Source organism: Nyctereutes procyonoides, unplaced genomic scaffold (assembly GCF_905146905.1).
Source record: "Nyctereutes procyonoides isolate TBG_1078 unplaced genomic scaffold, NYPRO_anot_genome, whole genome shotgun sequence".
Lineage (NCBI taxonomy): Eukaryota > Metazoa > Chordata > Mammalia > Carnivora > Canidae > Nyctereutes > Nyctereutes procyonoides.
In genome coordinates this window covers 35380649-35395531 of record NW_026575082.1, presented here as the reverse complement: position 1 = coordinate 35395531, position 14883 = coordinate 35380649, and the positions used below count along the sequence as shown (strand labels likewise).

General features: G+C 31.6%; 1 protein-coding gene across 1 annotated transcript in view; it reads right to left on the bottom strand.

Moving 5' to 3' along the window:
* The window catches only part of LOC129514645 (low-density lipoprotein receptor-related protein 1B), a 1831349-nt gene that overhangs the window by 605268 nt on the left and 1211198 nt on the right, over positions 1-14883 (bottom strand). Inside the window, exon 24 of the mRNA XM_055333402.1 lies at positions 821-1018. Coding sequence (XP_055189377.1) covers positions 821-1018 — 198 coding nt within the window. The remainder of the gene's footprint in view (positions 1-820; positions 1019-14883) is intronic.

Below are 14883 nucleotides of genomic sequence, written 5' to 3'. Positions count from 1 at the left end.
CATGATTACAACTAAGAGAGGAAGGTATTAGTGTGGTCTAAATAAAAATAAGCAATGCTCTTATTTATCCTTCTTAATTTCTTTTGTAATTAAAAGTTATTTGATTTTTTTTCTAATAGGTTAACTCTTCATAGTTTATGGTATTGGCACTGTTTTTGTTAACATTTTAACAGTTTTTTTGTTTTTCAACAATATTTGCAATATTCCATAGGACACAAATTCACATATGATAATTATATTGTGTTTATTACCATTTTTCCAAAATTGCAAAGGTGACTTAAGGAGAAATTCAGATTTTGATAGAAATACCTGGGCTTTGAAATACCACACAGATCCAACATTTTCAAAAAGATTATTACATATATTTATCTCAGAGCCTTGATACTCAAAAAGAAAAAAAAAGCCTCGATTAGACAAAAGAGGTAAGTCAAATTATGATAAAAACATTTAGTGGTCTTTTTAGTGGTCTTTGTAATGATTCATTACTTGTTTTAAAAAATAAAACATTTAACTCACAAACACATGTCTACTAGTGTGTGGAAGGTGGTATTTATAAATATTTTTCTCCACCAAATATCCACAGAAAAGCTCACAATTTGAAAATGGTATGCATAAAAAAAATAAAAAAAGAAAAAAAAGAAAATGGTATGCACAGTGGGCTTTCAGCATTCATTTCCTTCCCTAAACATACCTTGACACATATACTTGACATTCCTGGTTTTACATATGTGAGGGAGGAGATAAAGAATGAAAGTGCAAGATTAATCTAAATTCCATTTGATTGCATCATATTTTTCTGGAATTTTCAGTTAAAAATTACCTCCACTTTCAGAAAGCTTGCCCCGGTATATTCTGTCTTCTACAACATCTGTCCAATAAAGTAAACTCTGATTGAAGTGAAAATCAAGTGCTATAGTGTTTCTCAGCCCAGGAACAAGTAGACTATAGTCTCTCTTATGAAGATCAATCCTTCTGATCTCATGACGAATAGAAAAGATGATGAATGCTTCAAAAGGATCTGAAAGTAAATTTATTTTTAATAGGCTTATAAAAATATTTATATGCTTTCATAAGTAGAATAAAACACTTGAGGTTAAATCCAATTATTTACCAGCATAATTTACTATATAACTCTCTACTATACAGGAGCAATTTCTTTTAATCCAACATTTAGAGGAAACTTGAAAATTTTAGGTTGATATGTATTCATTAAAATAAGTATACTTTTTCCCTCCTTGGATTTTTCTACACCTGATTCTGATTAAAAAATACAAGAATTATTGAAATTTCAAGACAAAATAGGGATTTTTCCTATTTTAATGGAGCTTCAGCTGACAATCCAAATCTCAGAAACATTAACACAAGAATTGCTAAGAGTTGACTAAAACTAATTTTGCTACCCTTAACCCATCACGTTCCTACAGATCCACAAAGGAAACAGACCCAATAAAAGAGTATTTCTGTGAAGAAATTACAGACTTATAGTTTGAGTGTACTCCCCAGAAGAGGGTAGATGATGGCTTTCTCCCCAGTCTGAAATTTACAAAAATTACTTCATCATTTTGGTAATGTGTCAAATCCTGTACCAATTACTGTTGGACATACTAAGATGAGTTAGACACGAATTTTGCTTGATGAATGTATATTTTGAGAAAGGGGAATCCAGGATTACAAAGATTTCCTCTCATTTCTATGTTTGTACCATTCCTTTCGGCTTTCCTTTAGGGAGATTTGTTTTCCTATTTCAATTATAGACACATCCTCTGAATGTGAGCTGCTATAATCATCTCTTTCCCTGCTGATTGGCTCAAAAGGAGGATGTGAAATCTAAATCAGTCGAATGCGTCTACAAACTTCCAGAGAATATTGCAATTTTCTTATAAGGCCAGAGATCTCTAAGCCTAGTAAGCCAGTGTCTATGACCTTGCAGTTTGTATAAGTATACTTGTGATGTTGTTGTTGAAGAGAAAAAACGCACAAAAAAAAAAAAAAAAAAAAAAAAAAGGAAGGAGCAATGACCTGGAGATGTTCAAGTCCGTAGGCTAAGGATATTCAAGTCCACTGTTGCAATTATCCATAAGTCTAGTTCCTTCCTTCATATTCCCTATACATTTCCCATACTTTGGATATGTAAGCCAATTCACTTAACTCCAACTCAGTTTGAAATATTTTTTTGCCAATTGCAACCAGGTTTACTGTTTTTATTAATCTCCATTCCTCAGAGAGTTCTTTTCTGATCAATTTCCTAATAAAGTCCATTTTTTTTATTTTATATCTCCATAACCTATTTATTCTCTTTAAAGTAAACTTTTTTTTTTTTTTAAGATTTTATTTATTTACTCATGAGAGACAAAGAGAGAGGGGCAGAGACATAGGTAGAGGGAGAGGCAGACTCCTCGCTGGAAGCCTGATGTGGGACTTGATTTTGGAACTCCAGGATCACCTGAACCAAAGGCAGACTCAACCACTGAGCTACCCAGACGCCCCTGAAGTAAACTTTAAAATCACTATCTATTTGTCATCTGCCTTCCTCACTGGTTTATATGTTTTATTAAAACAGGGATCTTGTTTGCCTTGCTCATTGTAATAGCCCTAATACCACACACCAGGGAGGATATAATACATCCCAGGTCTTAGATATAGAATGGTGCTAACCTAGGCTGCCTGCCACTGGTGTAGGGAAATCACTGGCATTTTTCCCCCACGTTTGTTTTATAAGCTCAAAGCCATCAAAGTGAATACACATGTGGAGGTAACTATGAGGGAGTCAAAAAGTAATGGTTTTTTTTTCTTTTTAAGTTTTTATTTATTTACATGAGAGACACAGAGAAAGGCAGACATAGACAGGGAGAAGCAGGCTCCTTGCAGGGGGCCTGATGCAGAACTCCATCCCCGAACCCAGGATCACACCCTGAGCCAAAGGCAGATGCTCAGCTGCTGAACCACTAAGGTGTCCCTCTTTGGTATCATTTTTAAAAGACCAACCACCCATAGCAAAATATAAATAATGCACAATCTATGCTACCATTTATATTAAAAATATTTTTCTAGACCTATATGAAGGTAAAGAATATGATACTTCTTGAAGGCTTAATGAGGAAATGTTGTTATGTGCTATGGAAACTGGTGTATGGGATTCAAAAGTGGGAAGAAAGCTTTCACTTTATTTTCTGTTGATACAATTTTTTAGCACTAACATATTTTTCCACTAAGATTAACAATTTTTAAGAATAAAAATTAAAACTAACAATAGAAGGAATTATAATTTCCTGCTTCTTAGAAACACTAATAAATAAAACAAAAATTGTTTGGGCATGACATATATGCTGAGCAAGGTAATTCAGTATGACAAATACTATTAAACGTGTGTGTGTGGTTTTTTTTTCTCCTTAAGGAGAACTCACATTTCTACTACAGCAATATTTAAGAGATCATTTACTGCTCTTACTTACATGCTCTATTTGAGAAAGTGCTCTCTCCTAAACCAAAAATTACTAACTTGTTTGTTGCAACTAAATGTAGAAAGAAATTCTTCAAGAGAAGACCTGTATTCTACTCTTGCCTCAGCTACAAATAAAGAAAAGTCACTAAAACTATATAGGTCTTGTCTATTTTTAAAATAAAATAATACTTTTGTTGCTACATGATTTAAAGCTTTATATGTGAAGAATCTTGAATTATTAATTGCATTATCAATAAAACAATATTTATATTAACCAAAATAGACTTTAAGACAAATAGCTTTTGTAGAAGTAAAATGTTCTCTATATATGATAAAACAACAGATAAAATTCCTAAATTGGTGTGTGCCTTAATAATATAGACTGAAAATATATAAAGCAAAATCTGACAGATTTAAATGGAGAAATCGATAAATCCATAATCATATTGTGATATATTTAACCACAACTCCCACACAAACTGATAAAAAAAAAGCCATAACAATGATTAACAAAATAAACAAAAAGCTCAATCTACTGGAAATAAATAGAAATCTGTACATCAAAATAGAAGACATACTCTCTTTAAGTACACACAGAATATGTAAAAAAATGGCCACGTTTTAGTCTACAAAGTAAGTACCAACAGATAGCAAATAATCAACCTATTAATGGACAACTGATCTGAGCACAATGGAATTAAATAAAAATCAATTATAAAGACTGCTAAGCTTCACATATACTTTAGTACTAGAAATAATTGCTAAACAATTTCTTGACCAATAGGACCTCAATAAGGAATTCAGAAATACAGAGAGATATTATTATGGCAACAAATGTGTAGATTAAGAAGAATGAACAATTAAAACTAATGAAGGGATCCCTGGGTGGCGCAGCAGTTTAGCGCCTGCCTTTGGCCCAGGGCGCGATCCTGGAGACCTGGGATCGAATCCCACGTCGGGCTCCCGGTGCATGGAGCCTGCTTCTCCCTCTGCCTATGTCTCTGCCTCTCTCTCTCTCTCTCTCACTGTGTGCCTATCATAAATAAATAAAATTAAATAAATTAAAAAAAAACAAAATTAGAAAATATATTTTAAAAAAATAAAAATAAATAAAACTAATGAAATAGAGAATCAGTTCCTGGATGGTGAAATGAGGATCCAAAACCATCTCTTTCATAAAACAGTGAAAACACTGACAAAATGGTCAAAATTACCTTTTTCTGAACTCTAGAAATTCAAGAAAAACTGCTGAATATCAGTATTATATGCTGTTTTAATATGTACCAAACCCATTCCCCTGTCCTTAGCTTAATAATTGATTTAAAAACAAATGATCCACAAGTTCCCAGAGGGGACATATGGATTTGGAGCTCCCCCAAAAGCCCAAGCTCCAGAGAACTGTTCAATGTGGGAAAGATGGCCTTTTCAAGAAAATGTGCAGGGGGAACTGGATTTCTGTATTCCATAGAATGAGGTTGAAACCTCATACCATATATAAAAACTAACTCAAAATGTATCCTAGACCTAAATATAAGAGCTAAAATTACACAACTATTGGAAGAGTACTTAGTGACTCTTTATTAGGCAAAGACTGTGAATAGTCATTTAACCCAAGAGCCTACAAAAATGACCAAATAAGTGGACAAGAAGATGCTCAATATCATTGATTATCAGGGAAACACAAATCAAGCACAACATCACACTTCACATCCCCTAGAATAACTATAACAAGAAAAATGGACAATATCAGATGATGGCAAGATTGTGTGGAAATTGGAGCCCTCAAGCATTGCTGGCTGGATTTTTAAAATGACACAGCCACTTTGGAAAACACTTCGGCAGTTCCTTAAAAGGTTAGACATTGACTTACCATATGATCCAGGAATTCCATTCTTAGTTGTACACACAGGGGAAATGAAAAGCATGTCCACACAAAGCTTGTATGTGAATATTCATATTATCATATTATTCATACAATCAAAGAATAAAAATCCAAATGCTCATCAAATGATGAATGGATAACCAAAATGATATAATACAATAAATATACTTTTTGGCAATTAAAATAAATACTGATAAATGGTAAAACATGAATGAATGAACCTTGAAAACATCATGCCACATGAAGGAAACTAGTCACAAAGGACAACATACTGCATTATTCCATTGTTATGAATTGCCCAGACTAGGCAAATTTACAGAGACAGAAACTAGGTTAGAGATTGCCAGCGATGAAGTAGCGTTTGATGGGGAGTGAATTTTAAATATGTATGGAGTTTGTTTGGGGGGAGAATTAAAATGTTCTAAAATTAGATAGTTGTCATGGTTGCACTACTCTGTGAATATACTACCAACCACTGAATTCTGTACTTTAAAAGAATGAATTTTATGGCATATATATTATATCTCAATTCATCTGTTTTAAAAAAAGGAAATATGGTAATTAGTGTGGAAATTTATAGAGAATAAAGAAATGTACAACATTTTATTGTTACCTAAAAATCATGATTTTTACCTCAATCCAATTAATCTGTATAACTATACTTAGCTCATTAGCTCTGAAAACTTTTCCATCTATACAAGGAAAAAATAAACCATGCAGATAATTTAATGTGCAATTAAATTTAATTTAATTTCTTCTCTGTGTATTTGTGGTAGTTGAATAAAATGGAGAATTCATCTTTTAAAAATTAATAAAATAATAAATAAATTCAAGAATCCAGAAAAGATAACTCTAATAAATTAGGAAGAATAACATAAATATAATTACAGAAATTGATAAAATAGAGAAAAACATTATAAAAAATGGAAATCGTTTGTTTGAAGGATGATAAAATGCAGATAAGCATGTGGAAGGACCAATATATATACATATGCATGCACATAAATATATTCAGAAATGAGTAATAGGAAAAATTAAAATAGGAAAGTAATTATTATGGGTATTATTATTTATATTCAATAAAAATTTAAAAAATAAGAGTAATATATATATATATTTTAATAATAAATTTGAAAATAGGTAAAGTAAGCCATTTTCTAGAGAAATATTTTACCAAAATTGACTTGTAAAGAAATAGAAAATATGAACAGACCTACAATCTATAATAAAAATTGAGTGGTAAAATTACACCCTCTAACCAAGTATAGAAGAGAACAAAACAATCCATAAATAATGAGATAACTGGAGAAATAGAGAGTGTTAAGAAAATGTTATAGCAGTTAAAACAAGACCATAACCATCATCTTGGGCAACTATTAAGAAGACTGAACATTACTAAAATAGCAAACACATATAGAGTGCTTCTTATATATAATTATTCTTAAATATTTCATAGATCCCCATTTGCGCAATCCTCACAAAGTCCTAGGAAGTAAGTAATATTATCACTCCCATTTTTCACGGGAAGAAAAAGAGGCACAGATAAGTTATGTAACTAATATGCCAGAGTCACACAGCTAGTAAGTGGAGGAGCAGGGATTTGAACAAATTTTCTGTCTAGTGTTAGCAATGAATTGGAGACTCAGGAACTCTTATAACAGCTGATGGAGGGTATATTTTTAAAACTGTTTTGGAAATATAATTGGCGATGATAGAGATGACATGTACAACTGAAGGTGTATATGCACTTGAACATGTGTGGTTCAACTTGTGCACATTTCCACAAATAGAAATCATAAGAGCTTTCACCGCAACATAGTTTGATGTAGCAAGGCACTGGAAATAACATCAATGACCACGAAAAGGAGAAGATTAACAAAACTATAATATTTTTATACAGCAGAATGCCATAGAGAATTTAAAAGGAATAAACGGAGCTATTTAAAACACTACACTATGGATACTTCTCAAAATCATATTTGTGACTAAAAATTCCAACTAATTCCAGCTGGATATATATAATGTATGTGATTCCATAAGCTAAGAAACACAACAATTATATTACATGTTGGTTAAGAACACAAACTATGACAGAACAGATACCCTAATTTCACAAAGGGAGCTACCTACCTCTGGGATGGAGGAATGGATGAACAGAGGACTCAAAGTTATTTAATGTTTCATCCCTTTCAGAAAATAATTTGTACCATGTATAGCATGAATAAATTGGATGAATTTTCAATATACTAAAATATTAGCTTTGAATACATTATTCTCCAATATGTTTGAAAGATTTCACAAAATGGAAGATGACTGGAAATGTCTTTTTCTTTTTTTTAAAGATTTATTTCTAAGTAATTTATATACCCAGTATGAAGCTTAGACTCATAATCCTGAGATCAAGAGCTGCATGTTTCACTGACTGAGACAGCCAGGTACTGTATACAAGTGTATAAAACCATATCTTGTTTACTCTGAACAGTGACTGTTACATGGACTCTTTTATTAAAACTTTCTGAAGGCTTTTCAAGTTCTTATATTTACTGTAGTCATTTTGTGGTGAGAATATAGTTGATAAATATTTACTTGATTACACATGACTATTATAAGCCTGTTTACCAAAATAAAAAATCAAAGTGTAAATATTTAAATTATTTCTATTTGAACTCTGAATCTTGATAAATTCTCCAAGTGTCTCTACTTTTAAGATTTGTTTCCTAAATTATTTCTTTTTTGAGAAAATAAAAGTTGTAATGAATAATGTAATATGTAAATTGATAAACTACTGAGAAATCATGAAGACTGGGTTTCAAAATGCCAAGTCTTAAAATGTTTTTTCCCTTTAATAATGATAAAAAATAAACATCTGTATAAAACATTTGGTGATAAAACACAATGAAGCATTTTCTCATGTGCTTCAATTTTGATGTAAGTATATTAACTTCTTTTGGGGCAAATTCAATTTGGAATGAATATAGCAAAATATGAAGTAGTCATTCACTTTTGCAGTGTACTATCTTTTTTTTCAGTGTGCTAGCTTGTGGTATTTATTCAGTCTCATAAATGATTGAATTTTACAACTCAAACCACCAAATAAGACTCAATATAGAAGAGGCTTGAAGTTCTTTACCATGAAGTTCTTTATACACATACATGTGTATAAAACAAAGAAGGTTCCAATTTATATTTTTTTAAAGTGATGAATTTCCTTTTAATAAATGTAGCACATTACAAAGAGCTTTAGAAAGGACTCATAGGTCTTCTATCTGCTGTTCTTTTTTCTTTGATTTTCTTTTAATCCCACTACAGATTTGCATAATGATTGTTACAAGATAGTATATGGAAGCAGTAGATGACTTGTCTAAGAAAGAGTTCCTCTATAGTCCTCTCAGGGTAATTGTTATGACTCCAAAACTAGTAATTTTACATGAATAGTCCTGATTATTTATTATCATACCTATAATGTCCTCAAACATAAAGTGATATTGTAGTTACAATGTTTTTTCTCCTGCAAGTTCGGAATTTTCACTTTTCTGTTCTCATATTTAATACTTTATTTGAATTTCTCTGTCCCCATCATTAGATATATCCCCTGTACAGAGTAGCAACTTATGAAGTGGTAAATGATCTATTGTTTACTCCAGTTCACTATATATTATTACTTCCTCTTCTTCATTCCTTCAGCTATAGCTATGTTGGGAATGAATGAAAGTGAAATATTATTGAAGTGTGGTATACATAAGGGCAGAAGATATAAAACCTATGAAATGAGTGCTCATTTCGGCAGCACATATACTAAAATCTATGAAATGAAAGGTAGGATAGACTTTCAACTATTAATCAAACTGGTAAATTTATAAGATTATCTCACCAACTGTCCACCAATTTTGAGAGCTTTTTTTTTTTTTTTTTATCTGTATGTTTCATTTTGCTCTTGTTTTCCCTTTAATTACTTGCCTGAAAATTCCTGGATATTTTTTCTCAGTAGCTCTGCTTTATATTTCAAGTTTCTTAAAAACTTATCTATTCTTTCCATTAATAAGTATCAGGAATCTGCATTTGGGGCATGTATGTATAGAAAGAGAGAGAGTGGGAGAATGAGAGAGAGAGAGAGAGAGAGAGAGAGAGAGAGAGAGAGAGTTCATTAAGGGGTGAGAGTTTGAGCAAAAATCTTTGCATTTCTAAGATACAGCCCAGTGCTTTTTGCTAGATTATATTTAATAAATACCTCTGATTACATAAGTGAATGATTAATTATAAGAATCAATGAATAAACAGCACAAGAGATATTAAATAGAGAGGAGATAAAAATCATTATGGCGAGAAGAAAGTAAGAAAAACAATGAAGTGAAGAAAGGAATGAAGCAGAAAGATAAAGAAATATTCTGTAAAGGTCAACGTGAATGAAACTAATAGAGGGCTAAAAGAATGTAGAAGATAATTGATATGTCTACAGTTTAGTACATGCAACCAATTCCTACAATAAAAAAGGCAGCCATCTTAATAGAAAAATGGCCAAAGGAAATGAAGAGATGCAAAAGGCTAACAAGCATATAGAGAAATGCTCAAACTCATCATAAGAAAAATGAAACTAAAACAATGAAATATGATTTTACTTCACTATATTGGATGACAAAGCTAGAAAATCGGATAATTTTAAGAGCTGGCAAGGATATGGGGACCTTGAAAGTGTACTGTTGGTGGAGGTGGAGACTGTTCAACCACTCTGAGAAGATACTGGTTATACTTTCTCATAGTAAGCATAAGCATACCCTGGGAGTCAATAATTTTGGTCCCAAATAATGTTCATGCATATTTCTAAGACTAGATAAATGTCTGCCAATGGCAGCATTACTTTTGCAGAGATTTGGGGTGGTTTAAGTGTCTTTATATTGTAGAGTGAATAAACAAAAATAGATGGGAACATGCCATATGATACCACATAGTGGTTAGAAATAATAGATCAATTGTACACATAGCACAGATCATAAAACTAATAAAAAAACTATTATTACTTCAAGTAATAGAGGAAACTTGTTATATTCAACAAACATTTGCTACAAAATGTATTTTTTAAAATGTATTTTCACAAGAGGTGTAAAATAATTTGATGCAGTCTCAGCTTTTGTGAATGTTTGGGTCTAAGTGGTAACAGAAATAAGCTCATAAAATGTACACTATTCAAAGACATCACAAGACTTTGAGGGCACACAGCACAGGGAGGTGGCCTGGATCTTTGTAGTAGCTTGTAAAAGCTCTTTCTTTGGAGTCAGATGGAATGAAGTTCAAAAGCTTTGCTCTAACATCTCTTTGCCACAGGCCCTGAGTAAATGAAGTAACCTCTCTGGGTCTCAGTTTCCAAAGGAATAAAATCAGAGTATTAATAACATCCATTGGTTTCCTGCAAGTTATAAATGAATTGCCCATCACACAGTAGATGCTTGATAAGTGGTAGCTATTAGTAATATTATCATAATCAACTTGAGGAAAAATTCATAGAGGAGAGTGTTTTAAATAGATTATAGGATTTCCAGAATGTAGAAGATACTGTTCTGCTCAGATGATAATGAGTAGAGTGCATGAAGGAGATGTTACAATAAAGTGATGCATGTGAAAATACATTATATGTCCTTGGCAACTATTTATTTACTAATATTACTAATGATGAAAACAGTAATAATGTGCCTGGAATGGAAATCCATTGTGGAGGATAACAAAAGATTAGGTTGGAGAGAGAAAACAAGCAAAAATGAAGAAGGTCCTAAATAGCAGACTATGAATTTGATGTTCTGTCCATAAATATTTAAGAGTTACTTTCAAATCATAAATAGACACTGATATATAAAAGTGTCATTTTACTAAAATAAAGAAGTGGATCACCAAATTACCCCCCCACACACACACACACCATAGCTTAATTCCCCTGATCTCTTCACCTTTATTTACCATTATTCCCCAAGGTAGTCCACCTGCTTATCATTACTCTGTTCTCTTTTATTTCATTTTTTCTTCTTTACTATACTTCTGACCTCTTTCCATTAATTCTCACCTTCCGGATTTGGATTCTTTTCAATAAAAATACCATATCCCTTCAAGTTTCAATATATTCTTACAAACTAAAGAAATAAGATGATGACAACAAAGAGGCCAGAGAGAAGACTGTCATCATTATAACATCTATGGTACAGATGATACCAACTGGAGCAGGGAGACTGAGTCCAAAAGACAATAAATTAGGGTATGGAGGGGGGGCAGCAAAGAGCTGGGGAAGTCAAAGATAAGTTCAGCTTGTGGGTCTGAAGACCAGAAGAAAACTGGAGCTGCTGACAGGACTATGGATAATTAAGAGAAGAGAAAGAGTCCATTTCAGCCAACAAATTTTGAGGTGGCTTAACGACACTCAATTAAAGAGAACTGAATAGTAGGAAAGACAGTATAGCTGGAAATATAAATGCCACAGTAATATGATTTGAGCTGATAAAGGAAGGTCTCAAGAGATCACATATAGGAGTATACGGAAACTAAGGTTTAAGGAATGGGCACAGTTTACCAATAAGAGAGCACTAAAGTTACGCAGTTTTATTTTTATAAAATTATGGATTACATCCATAATCTGTTTACTAAAAAAAATTTATGTAAATTGGGCTGAAAAGCAAATACCATTTTTTTCTAAAGTACTCAGTTTTTTCTGGCATCCAATATAATTTCCACAAAATATTTTGTGGTTTAGTTAATTTAAAAAATGGACAAGAAAACACATATTTATTGAATATCTTCTTTGTTCTTAGAAATTTAAGGGGAATATATAGTACATATAAAAAATCTACCCTATCATGAAGAGCTGGTAATTTGGTGGATGAGAGAGGATAAGAATACCAAAAAATATATATATATATGTATATATATATATATATACATATATATATATATTCAAGGCAATGTATATTACAAAAAAAGTATTTTCCTTATTCTTGTTCAATACCTGACAATCTCATCTCTAAAACACATCTTGAATCTGTTATTTTCTTTCTTTCAATAATCTTTTGCCTGAATAACCTTCTTTTAACTGGTCCCTGCATTAAATATAATTCTTGAAATCTAAAAATGGAAATAGAAGAGAATAATAAGAACCAAGAAAAACATTGGTGGAGAAATCTCACCTAATTCAGGCTATGAGAAAGTAAGAAGGACGGCTATAATATTCTTTCTGATGTAACTAGAAACATGATGCAAATTTGCAAGTAAGTTGTCTACTAAACAGAAAAGAAACTGGAGATAATGTAATTAATAGGAATATTCTGGATATTCATAGCATAAAGAAATGAACACTTTGTAAGAAAGAGATTAATGCATTACATAATAAGAAGGAAACATGTAAGGAACTGTTAAAATAAAGTATTGAAATAGCCAAGAAAAATGAGACTTACAGCTATATTAAATAAAAACTGAAGATCATAAAAAATAGTTTTTATGGAAATCTTTATATTTAACTAACAAGATGTTAAGAGTGAACTTAGAGAAAACAGAATCATTTCAGCAATTCAGTAAAAGCCAGACTAAAGAATTTTGGAAGAAAGGGGCTCTGAGAAATAAGAAAATATGAAAGAACTACAGGAGAAGATTCAAGAGAAAAAAAAAAGCAGGGGAGTCATAGTTCTAATTTGAAATATAAAGAGTGCTATTATTCTTTACTTTTAAAATGTCAAGAAGAATAAGCACAGGTATTGCATTCAGTAGAAAGGATACATTTTAAAAGCAGGGACCCAACTTAAAAATGATAGAAAAAAGTAATAAAAGAAGAGCAAGAAAAAAGAAATTTTATTTTCAAAGTCCAATAGTTAGTGGTTAATTCATTTTTATTAAACTCTGAATCTACCATAGGTCTTAAAAAAAGAAAGGAAGTGAATAAAATGCAGAAAAAATCCTCTTTTATACATAAAAATTGCTTTAGATTAAAAAATAATCTTCAATGGCTAACAAAACCTATATTATCTGAACAATATAAATGCTGACAATGGCATTTGGTATACTGTAGGTTTCAGGAAGGAATAAATTACCAGCAGGTTAAATTCTCCATGCAAGAAAGCTCTATATTAACTTTAAAAAGTAAAATATACCTTTGCTTCCATCTTAAATTATAAAAAAAGCAGCTGTGAAATCTAGCAATCTTAACAGTGATAACTGATACAGTACTGTTAGTTTCTTTTTTTTTTAAGATTTATTTATTTATTCATTCAGAGAGAGTGAGAGAGAGGCAGAGACACAGGCAGAGGGAGAAGCAGGCTCCATGCAGGCAGCCCAACGTGGGACTAGATCCCAGGACTCCAGGATCACAACCCGGGCCGCTGCGCCCCCGGGGCTGCCCTGTTAGTTTCTTTCTGAGTTTAGAATGGAAGGAGCCAATTACATTAGTAGGATTATCTTTGATCTGGTTACTTATATTCAAATGTTGAATTATTTTAATATTGAACATGAATTGTTATTGATTTCATAGAACACAAAAGTATTATAATAAGTCAATACTTTTGTCACCTGTATTCAAAAACCAGTTATGGAGCAAATTCTCATGTAAAATATGATTATATTTTGATCTACTGTTTCCTTAATCCAAACATGTACATAAATAAAATGACTATTATCATTATAAAAAATTGCTTTTTTTTTTTTTTAGCCTCACGTGCCAATCACCTTGTACAAGATTCTTGGAGAAGAACGAATCAAACAAATGAACTTATGTCTCATAGAACTAAAAAAAAAAAATTTTTTTTGAGAACTCAAATTTTAATAGCCAAGGGAAATAACCACAAAACAACAATAGAAATAAAAAAAAAATCTACGACTTGACTTTTACTATAAGATGCTTATTTCATCAGAGAGATAAGGAATATAGAAAGCACATAGATGGGAATTTGAAACAGAAAATTAAAAATGTGAACATATATTTTCACGGACAATATACTCTAGACATAGAAAGGAGAAATAAATAGAGAACAAGAATATTTTAGAGAATATTATCTTTAAAAAGATATGAGTTCATAGGTCTTAAAAGAGTATCCAGGATTTTTGGAGATAAAGAGGGGAAGTACAGTCTAAGGAAAATAAACACTGATAAAAGTTTATGATGTATAGGTTCAACTTAGTAGTCTGATTAAGCCTGTGTACCACTTATCAGAAGGTTTTAAAAAGTACTCAAACTGTAAGAAGAAAGTAAAAAAAAAAAGTATACATAGACAAATCAAATACTGTATATTAAAATGCAGTTACCAATATTGAACAAAAAAAACACTTTTGGATGTAGTAATATGCATGCTTTTTTTATTACTGTATTTGATAACAGATTGAGCAGTGGGTCTAATGACCCCCATTTTTAAAGTAATAGTGGGTTCCGAAACTTGAACATATATGACATTTTGAGATATCAGAACAACTTTAACATGGTGTGAATGTCTATTACTTCAGTTGGAGACATACAGTTGCTGCTAATAATTAGTGTTAACTTTCAGTGAGACATGAAAGAAAATAAAGGTAATATTTTCTCTAACAAAATTCACGGACCACT